The following is a 23157-nucleotide window of genomic DNA, read 5'->3' on the forward strand; positions in this document are numbered from 1 at the left end:
TTTGACCCACCTCCTAGAGAAATGAAAATAAAAACAAAAATAAACAAATGGGACCTAATGAAACTTAAAAGCTTTTGCACAGCAAAGGAAACCATAAACGAGACGAAAAGACCACCCTCAGAATGAGAGAAGATATTTGCAAATGAAGCAGCTGACAAAGGATTAATCTCCAACATTTATAAAGAGCTCATGCAGCTCAATATCAAAAAAACAAACAACCCAATCCAAAAATGGGCAGACCTAAATAGACATTTCTCCCAAGAAGATATACAGATCGCCAACAAACACATGAAAGGATGCTCAGCGTCATTAATCATTAGAGAAATGCAAATCAAAACTACAATGAGGTATCACCTCACACCAGTCAGAATGGCCATCATCAAAAAATCTACAAACAATAAATGCTGGAGAGGGTGTGGAGAAAAGGGAACCCTCTTGCACTGTTGGTGGGAATGTAAATTGATACAGCCACTATGGAGAACAGTATGGAGGTTCCTTAAAAAACTAAAAATAGATCTACCATACAATGCAGCAATCCCACTACTGGGCATATACCCTGAGAAAACCATAATTCAAAAAGAGTCATGTACCACAATGTTCATTGCAGCTCTATTTACAATAGCCAGGACGTGGAAGCAACCTAAGTGTCCGTGAACAGATGAATGGATAAAGAAGGTGTGGCACATATATACAATGGAATATTACTCAGCCATAAAAAGAAGCGAAATTGAGTTATTTGTAGTGAGGTGGATGGACCTGGAGTCTGTCATACAGAGTGAAGTAAGTCAGAACGAGAACAATAAAATACCATAGGGTAACACATATATATGGAATCTAAAAAAAAATAAATAAACTTTCTGAAGAACCTATGGGTAGGACAGGAATAAAGATGCAGATGTAGGGAATGGACTTGAGGACATGGGGAGGGGGAAGGGTAAGCTGGGATGAAGTGAGAGAGTGGCATGGACATATGTACACTACCAAATGTAAAATAGATAGCTAGTGGGAAGCAGCTACATAGCACAGGGAGATCAGCTCGGTGCTTTGTGACCACCTAGAGGGGTGGGATAGGGAGGGTGGGAGGGAGGAGATATGGGGATATATGTATATGTATAGCTGATTCACTTTCTTATAAAGCAGAAACTAACACAGCATCGTAAATCAATTATACGCCAATAAAGATGTTAAAAAAAAAAGGCCTGCTTAACCCAATACAGTTTGATTCAAAAAGAGTTAACCTAATTTAATGAAACAAATATGAATATGTAGAGCTCCCACTATGAGCTAGGCACGCACCTTTCTGGGTACATAGGCACAGCGAAAACTTGATAGTGAATAAGACCTACATAGACATTTTATAATCCGTAAAGCAACTCTGCGTATCATCACATAAGGTAGCTATTAGAAGTGCTATAGTAAAGGTTTGAATAAAATACTTAGAGGTTCAAAGGAAATATCCCAAGAAATGTTGTTAGGTGGGATAATGGTAAGTTATGAAAATAGTCTTTATAATACGTTCCCACTTAAAAAAAAAGTATTCATAGAAAAAGAATTTAGGGCAACATGTAACAATTTGGGAGGCTGAACATAATGGTATGAATGAGGGCTTTGGAGCCAGCCAGACTGCATGGATTTGAATCCCAGCTTGCCCTCTTACTAAGGCTGGGAACTTGGTTGAGTGACTTAACCTTTCTTTGCTTTTATACCTCACCCGTAAAATGGACATAATTGCACTTACCTGTTAGGGTTATCGTGAGAGTTAAAAGGACAGCTCATAGATAGCCTCAAATGTTATTTGTCTTAAACATATACAAAGGAAAGTTCACTTTGGTTTAGAGGGGTGAGTGAATACCTAGAGTGATGGTACTTGCAAAGTTCTAGGTTTTAGGGATCAGGAGCCATGTGGATCAAACTTCTTAGAATCTAGCCAAGAGGTTATTCTTTATTTTCTTAGCTCGCTTTCTTCTGCTTCCTACTGCAGCTTTCTCACAGTAGCTCCCCATGATTGCAACAAGGGCAGACTGGGTCAAGGCAGGGGTGGGACACAACTCGGGCCCTGGTGACAGCGGGTCAGGTCTGGTTTCTGTGCTTGGTGTATGTGTGAGTGAGTGGGTGGTGGTCTGTTTCTTTGTAAGATACTTTTGTGCAGAAATTCACATATATCAGCATTAAACATCAAAAGAGGTCATTTTATTCCCCTATGGAGATTGTCCTCACGAGCAAGTCACATTTTATTGAGAACAATATAACATTTTCAATCAAAATATGTTGATTTTCTGTGAAGTATAAATTTATTTTCTGTAAAGCGTAAGAATTTCTACCTAAATCTCCAAGCCCATCAGTTACTTGGGCTTGGAGATTTGAGTAGAAGAAACAGAAACCTGGATTTTGATCTTCCAGTTTCTAGTAGAAGTGTCTCAGATAACCCATCCTGCGTTTTTCACTGATGTGGGGCTAGCTGTTTTTACTATTATTCTAACCTTTTAGTCTCTTAGGTCACTAATTCTGTCCTAGTAAATATAGATTTAGCACTTTATTTTTTATTACATCATTCATATAAAAATGCTTTTTAAATGTCTTCTTATTTAGTAAATAACTAGCTAAATATATAAGCTTGTCAATTCATTATTTGGCCTTTAAAATGAATTAGTATTGAAATCAGGAAAATTGTATAGTCATTTATTAGACACATTGATTTCTTTTTTCTTATCTCTTGCAGGATTTCTGGTAGGTCCTATTTTAGGACGAGATGCAATATTGTTGAAACGCCAATCTGCTTTGGTTCAGGCAGTTGGCTTTTCAGCTGAGAAGCCATTTCTTCTTCCTCTTTTTAACATTTTTTTGCTGACTCACTGAACTTATGAAACCATGGCGGAAGGAGAGACACAGTCACCCGGGCCCAAAAAGTGTGGTCCCTATATCTCATCTGTCACTAGCCGAAGTGTGAACTTGATGATTCGAGGAGTAGTGCTGTTTTTTATTGGAGTATTTCTTGCATTAGTGTTAAATTTACTTCAGATTCAAAGAAATGTGACGCTTTTTCCACCTGATGTGATTGCAAGCATCTTTTCTTCAGCATGGTGGGTACCGCCGTGCTGTGGCACAGCTTCAGGTACGTGAAGGCCGTGTCTGTAACGCTTAGAAAGGAATTAGGGTAAATGAGTGTCAATGTTGTCTGGGCAATACTTTTAAAAAATCAGCTTTATGGAGGTGTAATTTAAATAGAGTGCAATAGACCTGTTTTAAATGAACAGTTTGATGAGTTTAGACAAATACGTACAAGTTATGTAACTACCACCACAATCGAGGTATAGAACATTTCTATCACCCCCTATATTCTCCTGTGCCCTTTTGCAGCCTACCCCCAGCCTCAGGCTGTCACTGGATTATTTTTGCCTGTTCTAGAATGTGATATAAATGGAATCATAGAGTTCGTACTCTTTTGTGTCTGATTTCTATCTGACTGACCCATATGACTTTTAAAAATTCAATCCTAAAAACAATCTTGATTCTCTTAGAGATGAGGCTTTTAACCTCTTAATTTTGTTCTTCCGTCAATCCATCTCGTATAAACGTATGTTAAGTTATTTTGATGATCATCATCACTGTTTGGTTTTAAGGTTTTGACATGTATGTTTTTTGAAGTTTTGGTTTTTGAAGTAGATAAAAACTAGAAAGATGGAGACAGTCGACCCTTGAACAACATAAGTTGGAATTTATGTGTGGATGTTTTTCAATAAATACGTACTACACAGTCCGAGGTTGGTTGAATCTGTGGATGTGGAACTGTGGATACAGAGGGCTGACTGTAAAGTTATTCTCAGATTTTTGATTGTATGGAGGGTTGGTGCCCCTAATCCTCATGCTGTTCAAAGGTTGACTATAGTTTTATTCAAGTTTAAAGCTTCATGTTGTTATTTTTTAGATTTTTGCATATGCTTTTTTTCTTGGTATCTTGTTTTTAGATATACATTCAGAATAATAGATTCTTAAAGAGATCAGTAAGGTAGATTCTCTTTGCTTAAAATCATCATTATCCTATTTAGATCTTTTTTTCGGTGGACAGTGTGTATTGGATAGAGTGGAGCATTTCAGAATGCTGTATTGATGATGAGCTTCCATAATGGATAGCTCTTCAGCTTTTTCTAATGAGAACAATAGATTGCTACTATCTTATATAATAAAGTAATAGAAGGAAGCCATAATCATGTGGTAGAATATAATTCTGATTGAGAGAGAAAAGTGCTTTTATGAATGTCCATTTGGTGTCTCACACCTAATATACATAACTACCTTGCAATATAGCGTAGATCCTCCTTGACTTCCGTCCTAGAGCTAGAGGGCCAACAGTGAGGAGTTAGGTGTGAGACATTTTTAAATGACCTTGTGAAACTTATTGGACAATTACATAATCCCATTGCGTGGATTGCAGGGCATTTTCGTGGTAAGGTTTCAGCATGGTTTATATATTGATGTCTTACTATTACAATATTCACATTAAAAGAGAACTTGTAAAGGTGATGATTCCTAGTTTCCCCAGAGCTGTTGTTATTCTCTGAGAGAACAGGCAACATAGTCCAAACAGACAAAGCGTAAATTATGTTTTATTATTCTCTGTTGTGTCTACCAGTCCTCAGGTATTTTCCTTTCTTTCATTTAAGTTCAGAAGAAAAAAAGTTTCCCAATGACTTTTTCTACTTCTTTATTTTCTCCTATGGTAGAGCTGCAGTCTTGCTGCTAATAGAAGCTTTTCCGGACTTGGAAGAACATGTCTTTTCAGAATAGACAAAAGGAAGGTCAAGGGAGGGAAATTATTGCTTATTGAATGTCTACTAATGTTCTGGGCATATCCCTTAACCCCAGGGATCTGTAGGGCAGCGTTGGGAGTGAGATGTTTGCATTGTGCCTATTTTGGGGGGATGAGGAAACAGATACGGAGAGGATATCAATGAGTCCAGGATTCCAGAGCCAGGGAATGGTGTGGCTAGGTGAAACATCACATGCTGGGGAAGGGGGCAGAGGAAGCCACTCTTCCTTCCCTCTATTGGGTACCTCTTTTGAACCTTCCAGACTAAGTGCCAGGCTTGGATGGAGTACACTGGCCTGTGCTACACATTCGGGGCTAGGGCAGGAGAACTTGGCTGAGGTTTCATTCTACCTCCACTATGGAGAGGAACAGGGTTACATCTCTGCCTGTGATGTGGGCACTTTTGCCACAAATTCACATTTAGGAAGGAAAACTTGTAATGTTAATGCTACATTTTAGTCACTTTGTCCCTACTTTCCTACCTTCTCCCAGCCGCTCGGCTTGTCACACTTACAAACCTAACCTCATATCATTTCATGTGGAGGATTTGCATTCTTGCTTAAGTGTTTCTTCTGAAAGCAGTGCATTCTATGAGGTGCCCAGCAAATGAAAGGAGAGAGGCCTTGGGGAATTGAGATTCCAGTTAACGCTGCTGTTGATGTTGGGTAGGTCATGGTGTTTAGTAGGTGGAGGTGGGGATACCAGGTTTGTGGAAGTGGCCAAAGATGGAAAATGGACTCTTGCATAATCGCTGCCCCCCTCCAATTTTAGGGAAAATATTAAGGAAAAAAAGTAAATGCTGTAAGAAACAGTGTGTACAGTTTGCGTGTGTATATGGTATGTATATGTTTTTGTGTATATGTGTTGGTGTGCATTTTCAAAGCTCTTATCATCTTAAATCAGAAAAACTGATAATTGTCCTTTGATTTTCCTGTCCAATTAATATTCGTAGACTGAGCAGCTACCTTCTGGAGGGTCTCCAGAATCACCACTTTCTACATGTAAACCCAGTGCTGGAAAATTTGCTAGTGGTGCTTCTGGAGGGACAACTAGTAGAGAACTCCGATAAACTCCTTTTGATCCCATTTTCCTTTTCTTGGTTCTCTATTTTTAGTTTAATAATGTTTGGTGTTTCAAGTTGGTTAACTTCTTTACGTGTGCAGTGCATTGGAATTGGAGTTAAGAACCTCTTGAATGTGATTGAGAGCTACAAAGGAATCTCTCTGAAGAATAAATAGGAGAAAAAAGATTGTGTGGATAAAATAACCGGAGAAGTTGACTAACAAATCACGAGTCAAATTACTATCTAATTTAAAAATGGAAGCAAACAGATCTTTTCTGCTGAGTCATGCAGTCAGTCACCCAGTTCCTGGAGAGTCTTAAAAGGCTCCTCCCGTTGTCTCTCACTGCCCACGTCTGGTTTCCAAGTTTCACATCTCTCCCTTGTCTCTTTCTTGGTCTAGGCCCTCAACCGCTCTGCTTGGAATTTTCAGTCTTTTCTTTTTCTGCCTCTGATTTTGTCCCCCCTGCACCCCAAGTCCCTCCTCTCCTGTCCTGTGTTGTACACTCACTGCTGGAAGAACGATTGGCCCTCTCTCTGGCACACGTGTGATGGTGTTATTTTCCCAGTGACTGTGGGGCAAGTCTCTGTGATATGGCCCCCGCCAACTTGTATCCTTCTCAGAGTCTTTCTGGACCCGAAACTCCCTTTCCGCCTAAAGTTTCCAGTTTCCAGATGATACCAGGTATTTTCTGTTGTCTGTGCTTTTCCTCAAATGCTTTCCTTTGATTAGAAAGCCCTTTCCAGACCACTCACCTGCTGAACACTCCTGCCTCAAGGGTCACCTCTTCTGTGAAGCTTTCCTGACACGCTCGCACCCTGCTTCCCCTCGGCACACACCAGAAGAAGACTGGACCCCCGGGCCCTGTCAGTGCTGCCCCAACACGTTACTCTACTTAATTGTTTCTGTGGTCACTTTGGGACGGGGGTCATGTCTTACTCATTTTCCCTTTTTAAATCCCAGTAAATACCAAGAACTAGACACATTATGGGGGTTTAAGTATTTGTTGGATGAACACATTGCTTATCCTGTCGTAGTTTTCCATGAAAGTATATCTCATTCAGTGGTTGTGCTTTTTCAGCCCCCTTTCCTTGAAAAATGTTTGATTTAACTGTTTCTTTTAGTGCAGCACTGCATTAAAAACATGACCATGAAAAATGATGACTTAATATTGACGTTTTACAAACTTCTCTTGTTTTTGGTCTTGGTACCCCTTCAACTAGTCACTGGGAAATAACTGAAATATATCCCAAGAAATGTGATTTTTGCATCAGAGAACCATCTGATTAAGCAGGACTGTGTTTGCATATGATTTTACACAGGCGTGATCTTAATGGTCTCTCTTGTTAAAATAAGAAAGTGGAGGAAGAGGACGAGAAGGCCAGACACACTTCTGCTGAGCTCTCAGCAGTGCAGCCTCACTGTGCTGTAGATGTTGCTCTCAGACTCTGCCAGGCCTTTATTTAAAGGAAAGAAAGACGACGTTTAATGCGAAGTGACAAGCTCCCTCGAATTCTCCCTCTCAGTGAGCGTCCAAAAACCATGCATACTCAATGGATTTGATTTTTATTGGCAAATCCCAAGGTTGGCAGCGTGGCAGTTTAAATTTCTTTTTGTGTTTTTGCTTTCTTTCCTCAGTTGTCTCTCATGTGTGAGTCTGACATCACATGCATAAAAATACAGTCTATTTTACTTATTTATATCTTTGCACACACGTCAGTACTCTCTATGTGATCATACTTTACCTATGGCATCAGCTGCTGAGGAAAATTGACTTGGAATATCTGATCTTAGTTGATTTCCTCAGCAACAGGCAAAGGGAAGAAAGAAAGAGAGAGAGAGAGTGAGGGATGACACATGAGCTGCCAGTTTCATGACCCCTTGAGAACAAAAAAGAGGTAATATTCATCTAGATATATTTCAACTGTTAGGCATGCTTGTTACCACTTTAATTTTGCAGACATTTGGAAATGCTGTCAGTTAATCTCACAGGATTTTAGAGCAGAACCTTTTAAATAGGAGTATAATTTGAAACTTTAAAATTTACTAGTAGGGCTTCCCTGGTGGCGCAGTGGTTGAGAATCTGCCTGCCAATGCAGGGAACACGGGTTCGAGCCCTGGTCTGGGAAGATCCCACATGCCGCGGAGCAACTGGGCCCGTGAGCCACAATTACTGAGCCTGCGCGTCTGAAGCCTGTGCTCCGCAACAAGAGAGGCCGCGATAGTGAGAGGCCCGCGCACCGCGATGAAGAGTGGCCCCCACTTGCCACAACTAGAGAAAGCCCTTGCACAGAAACGAAGACCCAACACAGCCATAAAAATAAATAAATTAATTAATTTAAAAAAACCGCAATTTGAAAAAAAAAATTGCTTTAAAAAAAAAATTTACTAGTAGCTGTTGGAGCTCTGCGTTGCTGAAGTTTGTTGTTAATGTCTTGATGGTCTGTGGACCATCTATCCTCAGCAAAAGCCTAATCAGAAGAGCACTTTCAGTTTTGCGGATTAGAAAATGTCTGCATCATCGCAACATCTCCACTCCAGATGAAAGGGTGACTGTGCAGTCTGGTTTTCATGCTGTTCCACTGGTCTGCTAGCCTCTGCTTTTTGATATTAATTGATTTCTGTTTTTCCTTTAAGATTGAATGCATTGTTTGTGAGATAGAGCTAGCCAGTACCAGGCCAGGCAGGGGCTTCTAACCCCTCAGGCATAGGTTTGGGTACAATAATTTCATGATATATCATAGGTAATACTGGACATTTTAAACATACTTTTCAACTGATGTGACAGTTGTGTTATTACCAAATGGCAGCATAAACATTCTGTTTTTAGGAAGATTAGCAAATTAAAGCTGCCCAGCTATTTGCTGTTAAATTTAATCTGTAGAAGTATATTTTCCTTAAAACTTGTTGAAGAATGTTTTGGTTCATGAAATACTCTTTTTTTTAAATGACTAACTTAGCATTTAAAATCTTCTCCCAGTGAATGAATAAAATGTTGAGGTTTGACAAGTATTTAAGTTAAAAATTGAGTTATTCATACTAATTAATTGCACCATTAGTATTCAAAACGTTCTTTCCAAAATGCAGAAATACACTAAAATGATTTCTTCTGATCTTTTAACAGTGGATTTAAATTTTAACTGAAAATATATAATTCTGTAGACTGTGTTTCCTCCATTTGTCCTCTGCAGAATGAGTCTCACAGGTAGATTTCTGTTGCAAGTTTCCCTGCTTTGACAGTCTGACCTAGAGTCTCATCAGAGGGCCAGGTTGGAAGGGAGTTGTCAGGACAAGGCACTAGACACAAGAGACTGAGACAAGAAGCTGGGGGGACGAGGATTGTATGTGTAGCAGGACGGCTACAGCCATCTAATAGAATGTATATAATGAGCTTGTACGTGTTTACGCTTCGAGGTTCTCTTTAGATTTGTGACATTTCATAGCGTGCTTCGTGGTTACACAGCTTAGAGAGAACATTGCTTAACTGCCAGCTGCTTTGATGCTTTCCAAGTCTCAGAGATGTTAGTAGTAGAAAAGTAGCATGAATCATCTAGTCCAATCTGCTAAATTCTGAATCATATGCTGAAGTAGTGTTTTGCCTATGATAATTAAGAGTACTGTTGTACTCATTTACAATGCTGTCTTCGATGGTGTTATCCTCACTTTTGTTTTCTTTCGGAAGGTAAGTTTAAAATATCAACGATTAATGTTACGTAAGTTGAGAAGCTTTTCTAGAGAATCTTTCAAATGCTTATGATGGTTGTGACTCTTAGCTTAAGTTTTGCCTGTATACCATTGGAGATGCCTTAATTTTTTCCCTTTTTTTCCCCACAGCCGTGATTGGGTTATTATACCCCTGCATTGACAGGCATCTAGGAGAACCACATAAATTTAAAAGAGAGTGGTCCAGTGTAATGCGGTGTGTAGCCGTCTTTGTTGGTATAAATCATGCCAGCGCTGTATCCTTCCTGCTGTAATGAAATGCGTAATAACAGAGCAGCTTTTCACAAACCAAAGGTTAAACAGTCCCTCGCAACTTCACTGTTGTCAAATTGTGATATGCCCACTTAGTCATAAAAAGAATGCACGCCGCATTGTTGAAGCATCATGGGAGCACCTGTGCAATTGCAGCATGGGGTATAGCCTTTCATTTCAATCCCTATTTTTCGATATCACTCAGAACTTTGCACATTTAAAAAATTTACATGGTTTTCTTAAATTAGGTTACTTGATTACCTCCATCTAGTTTTGGTAACTAGCACTGAAACAGATACATTTTCAAAGGAATTTCTTTTCTCTCTTCATTTAAGATTTGTCAGTAAGGACATCTGGTGGCTTCAGGTGCTGGTTGGTTTTTTGTTCTGTTTTGTTTTTAATTTGAAGAATATATATGTATATAGATATTTTAAAGACTGTTATTTATTGGTTTTAATCAACACCAACAAACCACAGAAATGTTCTTAAAAGTGGCAGAGGCAGAAATAGCCAACTTAGACTGGCCAAAAGGAACTTTTTTTCCTAAGTTACATATTTTTAAAGTTTGATCATTTTGAGGATTTTGATATTTTAATTTAGTGATTAATGAGTATTTTCACAGTGTCCTGTCTAGAAGGATAAGGTAGCCTCTATTTCCCACCTCTCCTCTGCTTCTACCCCCCAGAAAAAAATGTCCACCCCCAGAACAAAAGTTTTTGCCCTCATAAGGATTTTATCCTGTCATCCTCCGTACTTCCCGCCCCGCTGACCTCCCAACTTCCCTTTGTAGAAGAGGATCTGGGAAATGCTAGTTCAGCCTTCCCTTTTCTGGAAGAAATGGCTTAGAGGATGGAGGTGGCAGGAGCCTTCTCTTTGGGGAAGAGAAGATGTGTGACTCAGGCTGCCGGAGGTTTCCTCCTGTAACTCTGCGCTGGGCTCGGGGCTGGCAGTTAGCTGGAGAGAGTGTGGGTCATGGGGCAAGGAGATTCCAGCGTCTCTAACAGCATGTATTGAGGTGTTTTGGAGAAGCTGGAGAAGAGGAACCAAGGAAAGAAGCAGGGTCCTAGATTCTGAAAGCACGTCAACCTTTCTGTTCCTAGTTGCGCTGGCTCTTGGAGATCTATGAATTTGGAAGTCCCTCAGTGGCTCTTATTATTTTGTTTCTTACCCTTTTGTCTTAAAGAGTTTCCCAACATGTTTAGTTTGGTGAAATCTTTGAGAATTAGGATTTTATAACAAACAAATCTAGTGGTTAGTAGGACTTTAAAAAGGTAGACTCATAGAATATTATATCTAGAAAAAAACTTAGAAATCCCCTAGTTCTACATTTTCTTTATAAAGATAATAAGAGAAATGAAAGCTGGAGAGGTTTGGTACTTTGCTAAGTCATACGTACTGCAAGGCTGCTCCAGAGCTGAGGCCAGACCCTGGAGATCCTGACTCGAGTCTAGGAACATTCCTTCTCCTACCCAGGAGCCCCACAAGTGTGTAAATTTGTCTCTGTCTGGTGGATTAGACCCTTCTATCCTAGACAGTTCAGGTATTTTTAAGTTGAGTAATTTAAATAACCTTTTCTGGAATTAAAAAGACTTATATATCTAATATAAATTCTTTACTTTGGTCATTCTTTTCTTCCTCTCAATGAAATCCTTAAATATAGCCATCTTAGCTATTCTGTTCATCCTTTAAGCAAAATCCAAAATGTTTACAAAATATATAACACGGACTTAATATTAGGTTACTTAGACTTTAGAAAATCACATTGTACTATTTTTAAGATGGATGTTTTACCCGTACCCCAGAAGCCTCCTTATTTTGCTTTGACTCTTAGCAAAGTTAATTTAGTCAGCAAAGATAGAACCCAGTTAATGTCAAATTCCACTCTTTACAAGAATGTTTATTGCATAGAGAAATCAGAGTGCACAAGTGTTTCTTTGGAATTTGAGGTATAATACTCACTAAAGAATAAAAGCTTTTTCAGAAAGCATACCATAGACTATAGGTCTCTTGATAAATCAAGCCTAGACAAGGACTGACCAAGAATGGCAGTCTGGGTGTTCAGGATACCCGCTGGTTGGGTAGGAGGGGGGAATGGTGGTAAACAGCAGGATGTTAAAGGAAGTGGAAAATGGTTTTATACGTATTTTTGGAACTTCCCCTCTCTTCTCTGCAGTTGCAACATGGCCGGTTTGGCAAGATATATAGTATCCTCTGGGGAGCTGTGTATAGAGCCAAGTTGTGGCCTTTGGGACATAGATAATGCCCTTTTAATGGCACTTGAAATCAATTCCTTTAGTGTAATCCTCTAGCAAAGAAATGAGAAGATTGAATTTATAAAGCTTCGTTTTGCCCAGAGATTTTGAAGTAGAAAAGGGCTGTACATTTGTGAATAGGTGCTTAAGTAGGTGACGGAAATAAAACATCATTTGAGCAAACTGTCCTATACCAGAAAGTCTCAGGCACCAAAATAGCTTGGCAGGTTGCGAGATAATGTTCACTTCAAGGCTTTATCCTCAACAAATTAAAACTAGAACAGTTGACATAATAGAAAGGGATAGTGTGTCCTTGGTACTCTTGTTTCTGAACTGCATTATTATAAAATGTGTCTGTCAGTAAATCACATAGAGAATGTGGTACCCTGTTAAATAGCTGTCGGCTCCTCTCCTCTGCAAGTTCCTGTATGATTCTCAAGTAATTCTAAACCTGTTTGAGAAGTAATATCGGTTTCCTTTTTAGCAAAAGTGTGTTCCTTTAGCAATACTTGTGTTCTGAGGCTTCTAGTTACATTGTTTTTGCAAGGAAAACATTTCTTATATAATGGATCTGATCTGATAATCGGCAATGTATATACTGTGCCGTTTTTTTGGAGAGATTAACACGTCGGTGAGATCTATTAGCGAAGTATCGTGCCCTCTGTTCGTCTTTAGTACGTATCGGAAATAGTTTTAATCCTCCCTAGTCTCGTACATTGTATTAAAAACCTGAATGCACTCCAGACTATGCAGTCTGTTCCCTTCTCAACATTAACATCTTTTATTTTAGAAAAATGAACAAGTGATATTATTTGGTTACAAATTTTAAGATGACTCTTTAACACTGATCTCAGAAAGTGGATTTTGATAACAACATACAGTTGTCTCTCACACTGGCTGCACTATCCATTGGACTGTGGTGGACTTTTGATAGATCTAGAAGTGGTTTTGGCCTCGGAATAGGAATTGCTTTCTTGGCAACTTTGGTCACTCAACTGCTAGTCTATAACGGTGTTTATCAGTAAGTATTCTTTTTGGTGCTTGTTTCCTAAAATCTCAAAATTGAGATTTTAAAATTGCATTAGCCACTTTAATCTACAGAGTAACTTATTTCCATTGTAATTATCTTAATAAGTGTCATTGTACTTCCTTTGTGAGTTGTTAAAAATATTTCTATTATTCTAGATATACATCTCCAGATTTTCTCTATGTTCGCTCTTGGTTACCGTGTATATTTTTTGCCGGAGGCATAACAATGGGAAACATCGGTCGACAGCTGGCAATGGTAAGCTCATGCTTATTTACTTACCCTCCTGTTATTGAGATGTAAGACAAGTTTTCTCCATACAGCAATGGAATAAGTCATTTGGAAGAATTTAATCACAAGTGTATTAAAAATGGAAAGAACCACTGGATAGAAAAGCTAAAATGTGTTACGGATAGGGTGATATGATTTATCCTCCAATTTTTATTAATTAATTAATTTATTTTACTAATCTATACGTTTCTGCTCCATGAAAAAGGGACAGTTTTAAAAGTGAGAAGAAGCGCTGCTTATAACTATGTTGCTACAATAAATATAAATTAGGACTGTCTCCAGCAAATCAAGATGTTTGATCATTTTAGTTAAGAAGGAAAAGGACATTGTTGATAAGCCCAGTCAGAGATGGCAAAGGTCAGGGACTGGCATTCAGATGCCACAGCAGTTCCCTGAATAAGTGCTGTCACTTTTACCATTTTAGCCAGCTGAGAGAATTGAATGTTTTACATTGTTGTCTTTTTGGTAGTCCAGCCACCCAATTATCCTAAATCCATTGGTTTACTTTATTTTGAATTATGGGTAGACATTTTTATAGCTGTCCTTTCAAAATATTGTTTTGACCAGAAGCTTTTGCTACTATAGTAGATTTTTTCCTTTCAATTTTTAAGTTATTTGAAAAAATATTATCTGAATTCACAATATTAGTCCTGTCCTTAAGTTCATGGACTTTCCTTTGCTAATATGCCTTAGTGAGCACACAAAGAAATTTATTTTGCTTCCTTTCATATTCTAGGATTGATATAAATCATATACTATTATCATTTGCTTGTAATGTAGAAATATCATTTTTTCCCTGCTTTTGGCTATGCCCCTTTCAGTTCTAGAATGTGAATTTCTTTTTTCCTTTCATAATTGTCATTTAATCCTAATAGTTGTATAACTCTCAGATTCTTTGAGGAATAAAGTGGGCATATGTTAATAAACTGTTAAGTTTAGACCTTTTTAGTTTATATGGAAATTGCTATTCAAAATAAACATTAATCTGTTAACCTTTTAACCTTTTAATTTTTACAGTATGAATGTAAAGTTATCGCAGAAAAATCTCATCAAGAATGAAGAAGGCAAAAACATACCTTTTGTACAGAAAAACAAGATGAAAAGGGCGTGTAAATGATAGCTATACCAACAAAACTTCGGACTATAAAATTGCCAGGCTGCAGTTTTCCCCTTAATTGGTGTGTGTATATATATATATACACACATATACATATATATACACACATACATATGTTACTGCAATCTGTGATTGCTTCATCTGTAAATCAAGTACAAACCTTTATGTATTTGACTTAAATAACTGTAAAATGTATATGCACTACATTAAAAAACATGTTGATTAATAGATGAAATTTTTAAATTAATTTTTTAGACATACCATATACTGTATCACAATGTTGACGTGCCAAAATATTCAGTTATCGCCACGCAGAGTATAAGGATGCTTTGAACAATTTATAAACTTACTGAAATAAAATATGAGGAAAGCCAAAAAAAAAAAAAAAAAAGCAAATGGAAAGCGGTGTATTCTCTTTTGCTTACTGTTGTGCCTTTTTATTTTTCTAATATATAGCAGTACGAGTTATGGGTGCCCTAATGTGTGGTTAGTTTCTATTTTAATGTTGTCTCGGAGAGCTTTGGGTGTTTTAATATATGATGAAAAAGAACTTCCAGGGAACATTTTCATACCTTCATTACTGGAGAGAGTCCAAAGAGTAATTTTTTGTTTTAACAAATTTTACTGGAGGTGAAACTCCCAACAGGAGAGTTTATCAGCATTAAATTGTATTGAGTCTAAATCTTTAAGGATACATATAATTAAAAGTAAGGACCATTGAAAAATTTAACTAGAGTAAATATGTTTTACAAATACAAAATGACCTTCTGGAGCGCCACAAAGTGTTAAGCGATACTAACTGTCATTTGCAGTACAGTATTCCACTGCTTTTGCACATGGAACGCATAAGAATTCCCGAACAGGGCAAAATGAAGTTTCTAACTGTCTTGGGTTCTATAATCTGTTGGGTTCTGTAAAGCGAACCGTTTGAGCTGGGCTGCTTCATATGATTGATTGTCACTGGATTGCATCCGAGGAGTGGATGGGCACATAATTTCTTATGTATCCATGTGCCCATTAGTGAACAGTTCAAGAATGTATCGTTTAAGAATGTATTGGGATGGCATATTGTGCATGTTAAAGATCCTGGTAACAGTTTTGTGCATATTTTTCCAACAACTAGAGCCTTTTGAGTGTGATTTAAACATAGTCTCAGTTAACCTTTTCCCCCAGTTTTTATTTTTGAAATTGATGGCAGTTGTCTGATACACAAGGGTGAAATCTACTTACTCTGGAGGGTTTGTGTGTGTGTGTTTGTGTGTGTGTGTGTGTGTGTGTGTAGGATTGAGTGAGGGAGAGAGTGTGTGTGTGTGTGTGTGTAGGATTGAGTGAGGGAGAGTGTGTGTGTGTGTGTGTGTGTAGGATTGAGTGAGGGTGTGTGTGTGTGCGTGTGTGTGCATGTGCTCATGCTCTCTTAATATGTCAACTAGATATTTTTCCATTTTTGATTTTAAAACCATTTCTGTTAGACTGAGATCTTGTATGCCAAACTTTAATCTGCTCTTATGTTTTAAGGCTGAAAGTGTGAAAATCCTAAGAGGATTTCCTATTGAATATATATGTACACAATCTTAACTATAGTGGTGGTAAACATACTACTGTAATTTATTATTCTATCTTCCAGATAATGTTATTCATTTAGAACAAATAAGATATATTTTTAGAATCAACTTTGTAAGCACTATAAGTCTTTAATAAGTTATAAGGTCTATGATGTGTTTACTTTGAAATTTGCTGTTTAAAGCAAGATGTATTAAATATATAATTATCATCTTGGTTAAGAGTCTTTTTTCCTTCCTTGTGGTTAATCTTAGAATTATGTTACTGAGGATTAATTTATTAAAATTAACATAGGTGGTTGAATTTATTCAGAAATAATGCAGGAAACTAAGTTTAGTGTTACAGGAATTGAATGATTATCACTTTGAGTTCTTAAATTATTTGCATATCACCTAGAAAACAAGAAGAGATATTTATGACAAAAATAAAATTGTTTTGATATTTTGATAAGTGTATAAATATATTACTTTTTTTTTTTGCAGTGAAAGTGGTAAACATCTTTTAATACTGCTATTTGGCAGTGCTTTCTGGCTTTTATTATTTAAAGTTTTAAAAATTGAATAGTTGAAAACTGAAACTTAAATTCTATGAAAGCACAGGCAAATAATTAAAATTAGCTAGCAAGAACCCTGGTAATACTTTTGTTATAATCTTCATTTGTTTGCACTGAACTGTTTTACCTTCATTAAGGTCTTTGGAACCTCTCAGTGGGGCCTCTGCTTCACACATGTTTTCTAAGTGGAATCCAGACTTGGTCAATATCATTAAATACTTCTCTAATCTTTCGGCTCACTTACCTGCATAATGACATATATTCTTCGTAAGGTAATTCTTCCAGTGATGGTCTGTGAACAGTAGAGTCTTAGCTTTGTGTGTCTGAAAAAGTCTGTTTCATTCTTGAAGAACAATTTAGCAGGCCATAGAATTCTAGGTTCACAATTTCCCCCCTAATCCCACCACTTTGAAGATTTTTTTAACTTGTTGTCTTCTGTCATCTAATGTTGCAGACAACAAGTCTGCTATTAGTGTAATTTTCTTTCCTTTGTAGATAATCTGTCTTTTCTCTCCAGGAGCTTTTTCATGATTTTCCCTTTATCTTCGAGGTTAGTTTCACTTTTACTTGTTTAGTTTTAAAATTTGTTTTTATTTTTCTTGCTTAGTATTCAATATGCACTTTCAGTCTGTGGGCTCACGTCTGGAAAATTTTAAAATCTGGCTGCATATTGGAGTCCTGTGGAGTCTTGTAAAAATATGCTGATGCCTGTATCCCACTCCCAGAGACTCTAATATCATTGACCTGAGATGTGCTCTGAGCATTAGGAGTTTCATAAGTTCCCCAGGTGATTCTAATGTGCAGCCCAGGTTGACTCTCACAGGTATAGATACATGTAATATAAGGTGGAGGGTCCAGGTGAGAGAGATGTCATGACTTTGGAAATGAAGAGTGAGGGACACACTGAGATACATTTTGGATTAAATTATCTGAACTTGGTGACTTGGGTATAAAGGTCAAGGAAGAGGAAATGTGAAAGGTGACTTAATTTTTCTTTCTTGGAAAACTAAGTGGATGGTATTTCTGTCAACCAAAAAAGGAAAGCAGAGAAGTAGGTGAATAGAAGTTTGATTTGATATGTTGAGGCTGAGGTATGTAGGAGGCCTCTGGTAAAGATGGCTATAAGCAGTGGGATATTTGAACCTGGGTTATTGGGTGTAATGAGGGAGTCATCAGCATATGACACTAATAAATGCAGCTGTGGGGGTGGATGAGGTCACCTAGGGAGCATGTTATAGTGAAAAGGAAGAGATCTGAGGCACACTGGCCTGTTGGCAGAGAAGCTGGTGAAGGAGATAAAGGGGGTACATTCAGAAGTAGGAGGAAAAACAAGAGAGTGATGTGGAAGCCAAAATAGGAGGGGGTTTCAGGCAGAGGGTAACGGGTAGGATGAAGTACAGTTGGAGGGAATAACTGACTTTAGAAGTACAGGTGATGATATCTGACTGTTTTATGTTGAAAAAATGTTTTTTCTAACCTATTTTATCTTACCATTTAAAGTATATCATTGCATACAAAACATGTTTGAGAAAAGCCTGATCATGTATTGTCATTTATTACTAGTAAGGGGAGCTGGGGACAGCTAGAGAACTTTGAAAGAATAGTGGAGATTTGGGCCGTATCTTTGAAGAACGGGCCCAGGAACTGACTAGAGGCGAAGAAAGAATTTTCAGAGAGTTTTGAGACCATCCAGGACCCAGGTGAGGCTGGAGATCACATGTTTGCAGTGGAGTCAGTTAACATGGTGGTGCAGTGTTTAAATGGGCTCAGTAGCCCAGGGGCTAGGCCACTCGTGATGGAGTAGATTGAGTCTAGTGGGGAGTTCATCGGCAGACGTGGCACAAGCCTTTGTGGAAGATTAAAGCAGGCTCCTAATGCAAGGTCAAGAGATTTATCGTGGGATCCAGGCAAATTGGGGAAGGAAGTTGAATCAGCAGTGCTAACCTGACTGCATGGGAGAACAGTGTGAGGTGAAAGGTCAGCAAGTCTAAGGAGGCCAAAACCCTGTTTGATGGGAAGGGTGATCGGCTTGGGGTTTGTAGTCAGGGAGGGATTTAATGGCTCACTTCCAGATCTCGAGGTCCAGGGTGTGATCTGAACACCTGTGTTTCCATGGTTTACAGAAGTGGCTGGAGATCTGAGGCCTGGGTGACCAGCTGTTAGTACCAGTATGGACGGTACTAGAATGGTCGCAGAGGCTGGGTGGAAAGGAAGGTCTCCTCTGTGGGCTCATGACCATTAGAGTGAAACACTTATCCAGATGCCTTGATTGTACTGGAATTCTAATCGGAGTCCCCTCCCCCCTTGTATGTAATTATGTTGAGTTGTTTCCTCGTCCTCGGTGCTCTGAAACTTCACACGATGTTTAGGAGTATGTCTTCTACTAGTCCTGTTCAATCAGAGACATCATCTCTTTAATCCTGGGCAATTTTTTTTCTGTCTTTGCTGTTATTATTCCTTTGTTCACCTTCTCTGTTCTAAAATTCCTCTATTTGGGAGATCTTGGACCTTTTGTTCCTGTTTTCTATATATCCCTTAGCTTTTCTCTGTTGTGCTACATTCTAGAAGAACTACTTAACTGGATCTTCCAGCTCTTCAGCTGTACCCATTCAGCATTCAGCCCATCAGCTGAACTTTTAATTTCAGTGATGACAATTTTAATTTCCAGGATCTCTATTTGTGTGTGTGTGTATGTGTGGCAGTGTGTGGTCATTCTTGTATTTTCTGAGGATACTAATTAATCTTCTAAAGTTCTAAACTCTTCTAAAGATCCGTGGCAGGGGAGGTCAGGATGAACCTGTGCCAGTCTGTCTCTGGGTGTGAGCGCCCCTTGGTCTGCCTTGGGCACACTCCCAGGCCCCTCTGAACTTAGTGTTCACACCGCTTGCATCTGGGGGCAGATACTGTGCTGTCTGTCTCTGCCCGGTCCAAGGCAGCGAGTAGAAGTATGGAGGGGTTGACCAGACGGCTGCTTCTGCAGGAGCCTGCTCTAACCCATGACGTCTGTTGCCCTTGGTATTTCTGGCTCCAGGCATTAGCCACCTATGAGCTTTGAATGTCCCTAGTTTTCATTTTTAGCAAATCCTTTCCTTGAGTGAGCTGTGGTTTCTTTCCACTATCTTCTCTCAATTGTTCTCTTGCTTTCAGGGATTCCTTGTAGTGGCTGGTCCATGGAGGATACTTCTCCTTATCTGGCAGTATACTTACAGATTCCTTTACCTTTTAAAAATCTTTTGTTGTTGTTTCTATGGATTTGGGATAGGAGGGAAGAGCTACAGCTTGACTAGTCTGCCGCCCTGATTCAATCTTCCCCACCATTTTTTATACTGTAAAATCTTGCCATTGGCCTGATCATTTGTCTTTACATTTCAAAAATTCAATTTAGTTGGGAGCTGAGATAAATAGGTTTAAGTCAGTGGTTTCCTACTTGGTCTCAATAAAAATTGGGGTATGGAGATTTTTTTTTTTTGCCTTCGAAATACATTTAGTTCATTGAGATCATTGTGCCAGGAAGTGTAAATATCCTAGTATCTGTTCCTTTATGCCTTGCTTCTTTTTATCACTGATGAAATCTGTGAAACCTGTCATCCTTCTTTGCGATTTACAAGACAGACTTTTGCAGGGTATGTCAACTGTTCTGAAGACAATGTTGTTAAGGATCAGACAGATAACGATGCGCATGTGAGAGACTGGGCTATTGATGAGCCTCGTGTGGAAACTGATTGCCATATATGGGCAATTTTTCCCTTTCACCGTTGCTCTGGCTGAGGTGTCTATAAGGAGTTTCATGAACAAGGGACGGTTTTGATTCTAAATCAAAATTCTGTGCTGGCACAACTGTGTTTTATTCTGCTTTGTCACGGCAGGATTTGTAACTGCTAATAGTTCTGTGGCTTCCCCGAAGGTGGGCTTTAAAAGTAATGGGCACTTAGGAAACGTATTTCCATTTAAAATAATTTTTTTTTTTATTACTGTTCTGAAACTAATAAATTCACTCAGTACTACTGTGTTTCCACGAGTTTGTTCAGTTCGCGAGATTTTGTCTCTCTTAGAAACGTGTTTTGAGTAACTTGTACAGAATGTGATCGTGGACCAATTCATTGTGATGTGCAATTGAGTAGACAAAAGAAAGAAAGAGCCCAACTGCGGGATCTGTTTGTTTTAGAAGAAAAGTTTCTAAAATGCATTCCCTGGGAATTTCTGCCATTGCATGAAAGTCATTTCTATTCCCTTTATAGTCATCACATGGTACTCCTAGATCTGGGAATGTCTGCTCAACTAAGTTATGACGGTGACAGTTCTGTTTTGAAACAGTTCCTTCTGCCTTCACAAAAACTTGAAATTTTGCAGCAGGACATTACAGGAGGACAGACCGCTGCCCCATCATCTTAGGATCAGCTGGAGGCAGCTGCTGTGCTCGGTCCCCACACACTGGACTTCGGAAGCCTGCACACTGACAAACTGAAGATGAAGTTTAAAGATGTTTGTAAAGACAAATCTCTGTGGAATTTTCTATGCCTCAGACCTAGTGTGGGTCAATATCATGCCTGTCCGAGAGAGAAAGCGGGTCAGGATATGTTGAAGCAAGTCTTCTAGAGTATATGTAAAATTCATAATAAACTTGAGTCAGATTCAACTTTTTTTTTCCCCAGAAAAAGTAAATTAGTGATTCTTAAATCTTTGTTAGGATTAGTCCTGGTCCTGTAGCCCCAGCTGCCTGCAAGGGGGCTGGGATGTGCAATCCCTCCCCTGACAGGAGAACCAAATATAGGTGATCATTGGTAACGTCCACCTGAGTTGGTTTAAAGTATTTTGTAGCACTCTCTTCCCACTAGAATATTTCTCTTCGTAAGTGATTCATAGTGAACACAGTTATAAGGAAATGAAAATTCTTTTGGTGGTAAAATTAAAATTATAGCCTTTAAAATACATAAAATATAAACTTTGTATCCAAGTCCTGGAAGGGTGGGGAAGAAGGAAGGAGTCCACTTTTGTCTTTTCCTGTCATCCGAAAGGGAGGGGGTGAGGGGGAGGGAATGAATCAAGTGTTTCCTTAGTGCTTCCTGCAAATGTCCCTACCACACAGGTAAGGATCCTTTTAAAGCAGCCAACATCCATGTTTTTCTGAATGGCGGAGCAGCATTTCAAACTCTGGTCTAACTCCGCTCCAACAGTCAAGGATTCTCACCACCACATGCTATTGTCCCTACAAGTCCCTGCAAACTATTTTGCATGTGCATTTCCAGCAGATTTCCCAGACCATCACTAAGTGGCTTGGCACCGAGGCATCTCTGACACGAATGTGACCTTGACTTCATAGACGTGTGATTCATATGCTGCTTCACTCTGGGATCCGGCTTCTCTAGGAAGTTAACATAAGCATACTTAGAGAGTCTGACGACTTTAGCCCTCAGGGAATGCCTGGACTTGAACCTGAGGGCTCTCTTGATAGCAGACATCCTACCTCAGCCTCCACAGACACAGTCCCATATGGAAATCTGACAGCGTAGAAAGGAGATAAAATTTTTAACAGGTTTTGACTTCTGACCTTTTAAAAAGTTCAGTCTGAGAGAAGTCTGTGTGAATTATTGTGCTGGCCGGTCTAGCTTTTGATATGCCCACAGTACGTAAGTACTGGCCTGGTGGCATCCATGCACGCGAGCTGTATAGACGGTAAGTTCTATTAGAGTAGGAAGAGGATATTTACACGGTGGCCCGGGAAAGGCATCTGGAAGGCAGGGGCACAGGTACTGACGGGTCAGGCCAGCTCGAGCAGGGGAGGACAGTTCTCTTGGGCATGGGATGGACAGGAACACCCCATGGACAGACAGGCGGATGTTCTCTGAAGACCCCAAAGTCCAGTCTAGAGGTGGTGAAGACTGCAGCTTGAGGAAGTGGTGGGAGGACGGACTTCAAACATGGCTTCATTTCACTCTGGGGGGTTTAAGTGGTTCCCAAAGAGCCTACCAGCAGGACGTGCTCTGCCCAGGCAGGGCCCCCAGCTGCCCACGGGGTTACCTGTGGGAGCCCTGCGTGTTGAGGCTACCCCGTCTAGCACAGCTCAGAGCATTCCCATCGTCGTTAGACTTTTACTGAAAAAGAACATCCTGTGGCTGATCAAGGCGCGATCCTGAGGTTGAGCAGAGTCAGGAAAGAGCCTTGGGAAATGAACAAACTCAGGCTTGATTTGTGTCACCCAAGGAGTTACTTACAGACTGGGACCCTGGGCAAGTCCCCCAAGCTCTTGAAACTTCAGTTTTTCATCTATAAAATGGAGATACACTCCCACCTTTCTTGGAGGGCCATTAACATGAAATGCAGTAATATGTAAACAGGCGTCCAGTGAAATAGTAGTTCTTCTTTCCCTCCTGTCTATTCATTTCAAAGTATGGGTGCTGTACTGCTCCAGCACGTTGGTACCCCCTCTGCATCAGGATGACTTCCCTAGTGTTTTTTATCAAAATGGAAGGGAGCAGAATGCAGGAATCTACTACGCCGATGACCACCGTCCACA

The 23157-nt window shown here is 39.3% G+C and overlaps 1 protein-coding gene across 4 annotated transcripts in view; it reads left to right on the forward strand.

Moving 5' to 3' along the window:
* The window catches only part of INSIG2 (insulin induced gene 2), a 30694-nt gene extending 9484 nt beyond the window's left edge, over positions 1–21210 (forward strand). For 2 of the 4 annotated variants that reach the window (XM_007169273.2, XM_007169274.2), the window contains exons 2-6: positions 2720–3112; positions 9703–9827; positions 12950–13116; positions 13281–13380; positions 14431–21210. In XM_007169273.2, coding sequence (XP_007169335.1) covers positions 2869–3112; positions 9703–9827; positions 12950–13116; positions 13281–13380; positions 14431–14472 — 678 coding nt within the window. In that variant the 5' untranslated portion in view covers positions 2720–2868 and the 3' untranslated portion in view covers positions 14473–21210. Of the gene's footprint in view, positions 1–2719; positions 3113–5949; positions 6553–9702; positions 9828–12949; positions 13117–13280; positions 13381–14430 lie in introns of those variants that run through there. The other 2 variants (XM_007169275.3, XM_057539440.1) reach the window with 2 other exon arrangements.
* Positions 21211–23157: the final 1947 nt, after the last annotated feature.

The sequence above is a fragment of the Balaenoptera acutorostrata genome, unplaced genomic scaffold (assembly GCF_949987535.1).
Source record: "Balaenoptera acutorostrata unplaced genomic scaffold, mBalAcu1.1 scaffold_351, whole genome shotgun sequence".
In the NCBI taxonomy this organism is placed as follows: Eukaryota; Metazoa; Chordata; class Mammalia; order Artiodactyla; family Balaenopteridae; genus Balaenoptera; species Balaenoptera acutorostrata.